This window comes from Symphalangus syndactylus, chromosome 7 (genome assembly GCF_028878055.3).
Source record: "Symphalangus syndactylus isolate Jambi chromosome 7, NHGRI_mSymSyn1-v2.1_pri, whole genome shotgun sequence".
Classification (NCBI taxonomy): domain Eukaryota; kingdom Metazoa; phylum Chordata; class Mammalia; order Primates; family Hylobatidae; genus Symphalangus; species Symphalangus syndactylus.
In genome coordinates this window covers 140,644,913-140,653,690 of record NC_072429.2, presented here as the reverse complement: position 1 = coordinate 140,653,690, position 8,778 = coordinate 140,644,913, and the positions used below count along the sequence as shown (strand labels likewise).

At 55.8% G+C, this 8,778-nt stretch overlaps 1 protein-coding gene across 1 annotated transcript; it reads left to right on the top strand.

The window, feature by feature from the left end:
* The first annotated feature begins 365 nt into the window (after nucleotides 1–365).
* On the top strand, nucleotides 366–4,194 carry LOC134737261 (uncharacterized). Its single transcript, XM_063643616.1, has 2 exons — nucleotides 366–1,249; nucleotides 1,283–4,194. Exon 2 carries the CDS (start codon nucleotides 2,030–2,032, stop codon nucleotides 3,119–3,121), a length of 1,092 nt encoding a protein of 363 aa, XP_063499686.1. The 5' UTR covers nucleotides 366–1,249; nucleotides 1,283–2,029; the 3' UTR covers nucleotides 3,122–4,194.
* The last annotated feature ends 4,584 nt before the right edge of the window (nucleotides 4,195–8,778 follow it).

Genomic DNA, 8,778 nt, shown 5'->3' with positions numbered 1-8,778 from the left:
GTGAGACCGTCCAGCACCGTGGACAGTGGTGAGACCGTCCAGCACCGTGGACAGTGGTGAGACCGTCCAGCACCATGGACAGTGGTGAGACCATCCAGCACCGTGGACTGTGGTCCTGGTTCTGCCCCAGCAGTAGGAAGGAGGATCCTCAGCACGGATCACCCATAGGCAGAGCCAGGTCCCCAAGTTCTCCAAGGTCCCCAGAGGCTGTTTCTATGGAGCCCTGAGCTGAGGTCTCATTTTCAAAGAACGCTGGTGCTGCTCCCCAGGGCGCCGCAAAGACCAGGCGACATTTGGGGGAAGGCAGAGGCATGGAAGAAGCAAGGCGTTGAGAGACACAATCAGGGTCTCATTACCATTTTGATTGCAGCAGCTCCCCCAGCGCCCTGGCCCGGACACGCAAACACACAATCCGGAGGCGAAGACTGAGCCAGGGTGAGGAGAGAAAAAAAGGAGCAAAACAGACTGATTTTAATAATGCTAAAAATAACCGTGTCAATACTCCCTCTGTCTGGGGAGCCACGGATCACTTTCTAAGGCACTTTCCCATCTTCCTTCTCCATGGCTGGTAGCAAGAGCCCTGGAGCGGATTCAGGCCCCCCTCCCCCCAGCTTCCAGACCAAGCTCTCCTGAGCCACTCATGGGATCTTTGGTGAAGGACTTCACCCAGTGAGATCTCAGTGCCCCTGTCTGCACAAAGGAGGTGGCAACCCTAGCTCTGTGTACCTCTGAGAGATACAGGAAGAGCTGGAGTCCTTGGAGGGTGAGTCTGTCATTTAACAGATGAGCAAATTGAGGCATGAAGATGGGGGCGAGGGGGCCACTCAAGATGGAGAGAGATGTGGTGCATCTGCTCCCTGGGAAAGCCAGGGTGATGTCCCCCATGAAGGAAACAGCTGCTCACACAGCTCACACAGACCCTCCCGGCAGCCCCACAGGAGGCCAAATGTGGATCAGGCAACCCTGTGTTAGAGATGAGGAAGTCAAGGCCCAGAGGGTGTTCCAGCCTGGCCCACGTCAGCAGGGCTCAACCCCAGCCTCTTGACTCCCACAAAGACCTTCTCCAAACAGGCAGTGCCAGTGGACCCTTGAGGTGGCAGTGCCTGACCAATACAACATGCATGACTGAGGTCTGGATCCAAGAGGGTCACGTCCCTTCCCCACCCAGCTGTCTCTCTCAGCACTATCCCTGGACGGTCTGGACATTGTACTCTTCTGTCATTCCTGGCTGACCCCTGTTTTATCACAAGTGCTGGTGTGGCTTTGCCCTCTATGAAGCCAGATGGCCACTATCCATATCCAGATCACTTGCTGGGATCTAGCTGGCCTTGCCTGTGACTGGACCCACCACTAACCACTCTCCCATCAGCTCCTCCAACCTCCCTGATGCATGAGGACACCAGCACTTCCTGGACACTTGCCACGGCCCCTGCATAAGCCTATCACCACTAACCAGACGCAGAAGCCCAGGCCCAGAGAGGGTTTGCCCGGTCCCTGGGCGGGTGGTGTGGGAAACTGCATTTTGAGACTCGGGCAGGACACTCACAGTCCTCCCGGGGTTGCAACACATTGACTTTCAGGTTCCCACACTTCCCCTGGGCCCTCCACCCTCTGAATTACTAGATCCTTCCCCAACACCCCTGTGCATCTCTGCACCATCTTCCTTCTACCTGCTATAATGTTCTCCCCTTCCTCTTTCTGCCAATTTCTTATTCCATCCTCAAGTTCCAGCTAAATGTCACCTCTTCTGTGAGGTCTTCCTGGATAGCCCCTGGCAGAGCTGGCTTCTCTCCCCAGTGAGAGCCTGCCCAGTTACTCAGACCTCCACCATGACCACCCCTGACTGTGTCATAATGGGCAGCCAGGTGCTCTTATCTAACAGTCTGCAGACACTCCTCTCAGCCATTCAGTGTCTGTGTTACCTTGGAGAAATTATTCAACCTCTCCATGTCTCAGTATCTTCAGCTAAAATGTGGCTTTCGGTAGACCTGTTCAAGCCTTGCAGAAGACTTAGAATACTACCTGGCAGATGTCGTGTGCTCAAAAAATGTTAATTACTACTGCTGTCAGCAATATCACCACCACCATCATCATCACCATCACCATCATCACCATCATCATCACCACCATCACCATCATCACCACCATCACCATCATCATCACCATCACCACCATCACCATCATCATCACCACCGTCACCATCATCATCACCATTACCATCATCACCATCACCACCACCATCATCATCACCATCATCACCATCATCACCACCATCACCATCATCATCACCATTACCATCATCACCATCATCACCATCATCACCATCATCATCACCATCATCACCATCACCACCATCACCATCATCATCACCATTACCATCATCACCATCACCACCACCATCACCATCATCACCACCATCACCATCACCACCATCACCATCATCACCACCATCATCACCACCATCACCATCATCACCACCATCACCATCATCACCATCATTATCACCACCACCATCATCACCATCACCACCACCATCATCATCACCATGATGACCACCATCACTATCATCACCATCACCATCATCACCATCACCATCACCATCATCACCACCATCATCACCACCATCACCATCATCACCACCATCACCATCACCACCATCACCATCATCACCACCATCATCACCACCATCACCATCATCACCACCATCACCATCATCACCATCATCATCACCACCACCATCATCACCATCACCACCACCATCATCATCACCATCATGACCACCATCACCATCACCACCACTACCATCACCATCACCACCACCACCACCATCACCATCACCATCACCATCATCATCACCACCATCATCATCACCATCACCATCATCACCATCACCATCATCACCATCACCACCACCATCATCACCATCACCACCATCACCATCACCATCACCATCATCACCATCACCATCATCACCATCACCAACATCGCCATCACCACAATCACCACCACCACCATTGTCACTATCACCACCACCACCAGCATCATCACCACCATCACCACCACCATCACCATCATCATCACCATCACCACCACCATCAGTAGCAGCATCTCCCTTACTTGACTTCCCAGGTCCTTGCAGGTAGGGAATACGCACAAGTCATCTTTGTCTCTCTAGACTGGTGCCCTGGCACATAGTAGGACATAGTAGGTGCTTCTAACCTTGTTAGATGATAAGGTGGACAGGCAGGTGGGCACGTGGATAAATGAATACATGAAGGGGCAGGTAGATGGTTGAATGAGTGGCTGAAAGGATGGGTGGGTGTGTGGGTAAAGAGGGATGGAATGGATGAATGAGTCAGTGAATGAGTGAGTGCACCGCTGTAAGAAGCGCAGATGGGTGGCTGAGTTGGTCCCTCCCACACCCAGGCTTCAAATGCTGAGCCGCTTAGTAACAGCAGACATCACAGTGTCCCCATGGAGCCATGATATTAAAATCCCTGAAGGCTGCGTTGTCAATATCCGGGGGAGATTATCTCTGGAGCCATCAGCAGCAGGAGTGGGCCTCCCACTTCCCGGGCCCTCAGTTCTGCTGGGGCAGATGACACCTCCCTTTCTGAGCTTCTGCAGAGGGACCAAGCAATGCCTGCAGAGTCTTGCAGGTTCTGGCTCGCTGGGCTAGGCAGCTCCTTCCTGCTTCAGACCCCAGGGGAAGTCTGGGGCATGCCAGGACTGGGGCAGTTAGCACCCTGGCTGTGGGCATGGTCCCCACCCACCCACACCCAGGCCTTCCATCCTCCCTCTGAAAAGCTCTGCAGCTTGGGTTTTCCTCCATCCCTGCCATCGCTCCTGTCCAGTCTCTTGCCAGCCTCCAGGTACCTCTGTCCCCACCCCTCATGGCTCTGCTGCTGGGGGCACACAGAGCTCCCATCCCCTACTGAAAAAACCACATGCAAAGTGAAGTGGGCAGATGGCAGCCCAGCTCTTGGGTCCCCCACCCAACCCCCAGGGCCACCACAGGGCTTGCTTCTGCACTTGGGTTCTACTTTGTTTGGGCAGGACCCCTTCACATCCTCAAAATTAGCAAGCACCTCCGAAAGCATTTGTTTGTGTCGGTTTTATTTATCCATGCTGATGGTGTTAGAAACAAAATATACATTAAAAATGTTAACTCATTTGAAAATTACATATTGATGCATATAACATGTTTTTATGAAGCTGTATTTTCTAAACCCCACCCCACAACCCCGAAAAAAAAATAGTGAGGAGCAGGGTCAGTGCTGCTTTGTTGCTGATCTTTCTGAATAGCAGCCACTGGAATCCCAGGTCCGCCCTGTGTTCAGCCCATTGCTGTGGGTAACTTTGGCTGAAGTTGATGAAAAAAATCCCAGGACCTTGTGTGTTCCCTGAAAAGGTCATGGGGACCCCAGAGACCTTGGGGTTTTGGGAGGATTAAATGACATAATGTGTATTATTTGCAGAACGTCACACCTGATTCCCAGGGGTGACTCAGGAAACAACATCAGGATGGCACTGGGAACCAACAACCCCCACTCTCTCCCATGCCATCCCCACTCCCTGGCCTACCCTTTGTTGCCCCCACACACTCACCCCCTCCATGCAGGCTTCCTGGATTGACTACAGCTCCTTCTTCCTCTCACACTTGCCTCCTGGTGGTCAAGACTCACTTCCAGTGACCCCTCTTTCCTCCCACCCTGCCCTATCGTCCCCTGCCCCTGGACTTGCCCCCATCACCTCGAGACCCACAGGGGAAGGACAGCATTACTTCTACCAGCACCACGTAGTGGGCACAGTGATCAAGAGGTTCCTTCTGGGCTCAGGCAGGCCTGGTTGTGTGAGTTCACATGAGCCTCTAGGTTAACGTCCATCAGGTGGGGATAATAGCCTTGGCCTGATGGGGTCACAGTGAGTAGTGGGTAAATGACCCATTTGGATTCTCGGCACACTCTGAACACTTAGTGTCAGCCATCAAGGCATCCAAGGCCCCTGTCCTCATGGAGTCAGTAGGATGGGGGAGGCAGACATGGAACCAACACCCAGAGAGAAGAGTGGGGGGTGGCCACCCAGGTTAGGGCAGACACCAGGGAGATGGGAGTGGTGGGGATGAAGCCCTGGAGGTTGAGAGGCCCCTGGGAAGCAAGGGGGGCCGGGCAGTTCCCAGGGAGGCACTGAGAAATCTAAACACAGGGACAAGCCTTAGACGGAAAGGGGTGAAGAATCCTGAGAGCAAGTCCCACCCAGAGCTGCAGGGCAAAGGGCCTGCCAGGGTCACAGGGAGCTGGGGTTCCCCAGGTAAGAGGCCCAGACTGGAGCAGGCAGTGGGAGGGAGAGCGCACCCCCGAGGCTTTGGGGTGAGTCGTCAGGACACCAGGAGGGTCAGTCTATGCCAAGACCCCTGCCTGTCCAGCATTCCTGCATGGAGCAAGGGGCTCAGAACATACGTATCCAGGGAATGAATTCGTTCCCCTTAGAAAAAGGCATGACAGCAGTAACAATCACCCCCTAAAGCCATGTGCATATTGGCCCCACACCACCGGGTGACTGTCCACTTGTACAAGCACGTGGCTCTGGGAGTCACCACCCTCCCAGGCCTGTTCCTGGGCCCCAGCTGGGCTGGAGCCAGTTCCCCCAGTTTCCCTGGTCCCCAGCCCCTCCAGGTCCTCCCAGGCTATCCCAGGCTCCATGTCCATACAAAGCCCCCAAGGCACACAGACATCCCAGGCCTGGCTCTCTGCACACGTGTGTTTGTTCTCATGATTGGACAGCAAGTCCCTGGAAGGAGGAGCTGGGCACATCATCTTGTGCTGTGTGGCCTGGCCCAGGACAGGGACCAGGACCAATTTGCCTGGAGAGCCAGGCGCACAGGGCAGGGAACTGAGCACAGCAGGCTGGGGACTGACTGCGGCTCTGGGGGCAAGGGAGAAGGAGGAACCAGAGAGACGGAGAGAGGCCTTCACCCCCGTCCTCCGCCCCATCCTCTGCCCTCCCTCCACACCAGCCTGGCCATCACTGAGGGGCCTTTGTCCAGCCAGTACCTTTGCAGAGTGACCCCCTAGGTGCTCTCCAAGGAAACCCACACACCCTCAAGACCAGAATGGCAACTTCTTCTCACAGCCCCTCCAGAGACACCCTCTTCCCTTACCATGCTTTTCCATCCTGCACTTCACACGTAACTGCTAAGCATCTCTGCACACCAGTCTCTGCTCCAAGGGTGAGCAGGGGGACCATGAGCCACGCTGAGCTGGGGAGGTGATGCCCCTCCCCGGGCCCCTGAACTTGTCCCCTGCTGTCACTCAGGCACACTTGTATTGCCATAAGCAATGTCCTGCTGTGGTGCCCACCATCACACTGAGGCTAAGTAGAGAAAGGATGGCATCTTCAAGCTCGTCCATGCCCCAGGCCTGGCACATAATAGTTGCTCAACAAAGCAAGGGAGAGAGAAATAGAGGGAGGGAGGGAGGGAGGGACAGGCATCAGCTGGGCTTTCTCTGCTGAGACCGCCTTCCTCTGGGCTGGCTGTCCGTTGAGGCTGGCTAAGCCACCCTGGTCCCTGAGTCAGCAAGAGCCTGCATGTGTGCGTGGGGCTGCAGGTGACGGGCGGTGGGCTGAGACATTCTCATGCCGAGCAGGCTCTGCTCTGTCCTCGCCGCCCGCACAGTTCTCGCTGCTGCTTCTGAAAATGTCAACTTCTTATCTCGCCAGAATTTTTCCTGACTTGGAGAATTCAATAAAGCAGCTGAGTAACACTTAAAATAATAATGAAGCTCTGTATTTCTTCAACTCCCGGCTGGCTGTGGAGAGCCGGGGCTGCCTTTCCACGATGATCAATCTTCATTTTCACACCAGGCAGACAGCTCTGCTGGGCTGGGCTGGCCCCGAGGCCCGAGGGAATTGACAGGTCCCTGGGATGCCCAGGCTCCCACCTGCCGATCAGAGCGCTCGTGAGAGGGGAGGCCGCCGAGGCGCAGCTTAAGGGTCCCGAGTTTCCCCTACGCAGTGACCTGCCCCCCAATCCAGCCCACCCCACTTCCCGCTCATGCTGCCCTCTGACCCTTGCCCCATGCCCTCCCGTCCACTCCACTGACCCTCCAAAGCCCAGCTTAGGGCTCAGTTGGCCCTCCCTGACCCCCGGACTTTGGACAGGCTGGGCTGAGCAGTATCCCAGGTCCATCCAAGCAGCATTTACAACCCGGGTGGGAGGAGGGTTGGATTGCCAATTCCTCCTATCTGCAGAGGGTAGAACTGAGGCCCAGGGCGGGGCCCTCGCCCTCACCTGCTGCCGGCCATGTGCTTCACAGGGATAATGTGCTGAGCACAGGGAGTGAGGCCTGGGAGATGGGGGCTCGCTCAGGACCCTAGGGCTGCCGATGGCTGACTCCAAGCATGGAGTGGACTTTCCGCTAAGATCTGGTGGTGTTTTCTGACTTCCCTGTGGGTGGGACCCTGCTCTGAGGGGCCTGGGCCCTGACAGAGGTCGACCTGCCTCAGGGTGGCCCAGGCAATGTGGGAGGGGACTAGGCAGGCAAGGCCTCCGGTCCCGACTCCACTGCTGCCGCTGCCCCTCTGTGTACTTGGTCAAGTTCCATGGCCTCCAGGAGCCTCGTTGTGCTCTCCTGCAAATAGGGACAGGGTGGTCTCCTCCAGCGGGGCACCGGGGATGCTTGCAGATGCCTGGTCACTGCCCTCCCACTCACCAAGCCCTGTCACACGGAGCTGCGGCTGGCTCCTCCCTTCCCTCACCGCTCACACTCCATCCCTCAGGACTCAGCGCTGCTTGGTTTGAATCTCCTCCAATTTGTCAACAACCTTCTCGGATAGAGCTCTTATTGAATGCCTGCAAATTGACTCCCAGGATAATGAGAACTAATTAACCTTCCTTCCTCCCCCCAGAACCTGGCCAACATCGATGGGGGCCACCCCTCACTGACTCTGTCTTTGGGGACAGGGCAAGATCAGACAAGGAAGGGCCCAGCTTAGAGGGCAGGCCTCGGGGCCTGGAGCAGGTGGGACGCTCTGGGCTGGAGACCCCATCCTAGCCTGGCCCTGCCTTGGGCTCACGCTCAGCCTGGGGCAAGCCCAGCCCACCTCTTCATCTGGGAAAAAAATGAGCCCAGGTCCGACTCCTTCCCAAGGTCGCTTAGTGTTCAAATGGGACAATAGGTGCTTTAAAAATCCTCCAGGGTGGTAGAAAAGCCACACAAATGGGAGATGTATTACGAAGCCACATTGCCTTGGATGTGGTAAATAAACGTTTAAAATACAATCGAGTCTGTAAATCAGCATCTAGGAACACAATCTTGCACATTCGCTGACATATTGTCCAGGCTGCTTTCATGCTGCCAGGCAGAGCTGAGGATTCCAACAGAAACCGTGTGGCCCACAGAGCCAAAAACACTGTTTGGCTGGTGGCAAAGCAGCCCTGCTTCAGACTCGGAGGCAGAGGGATTCCCCTGAGTCTCCCTGGTCCCATACAGTGCATCCTCCGTCCCTGGAGCTCCCAGGGCCCTGGGCAAAAGCCCCTACCCTCTCCCACCCCCAGGTCCTCCATTAAGGAGCTCTGCCTGCCTCAGGGCCTGCAGCTGCTGCGGGGGGCCCCAGAGTGGCCCGAGGGTAGCTTTGTCCTGCCATGCCTGGGCCTGCGGGGCCCCCCCCCAGCCATGGACAGACCCCTCCCTCACCCGCTTCCCCAGGTCATAGCCAGGACTCAGCCTCCTCTTCCGGCCAGCCCTCCAGGCCATCCCAGGGACCAGGGTTGCTGAC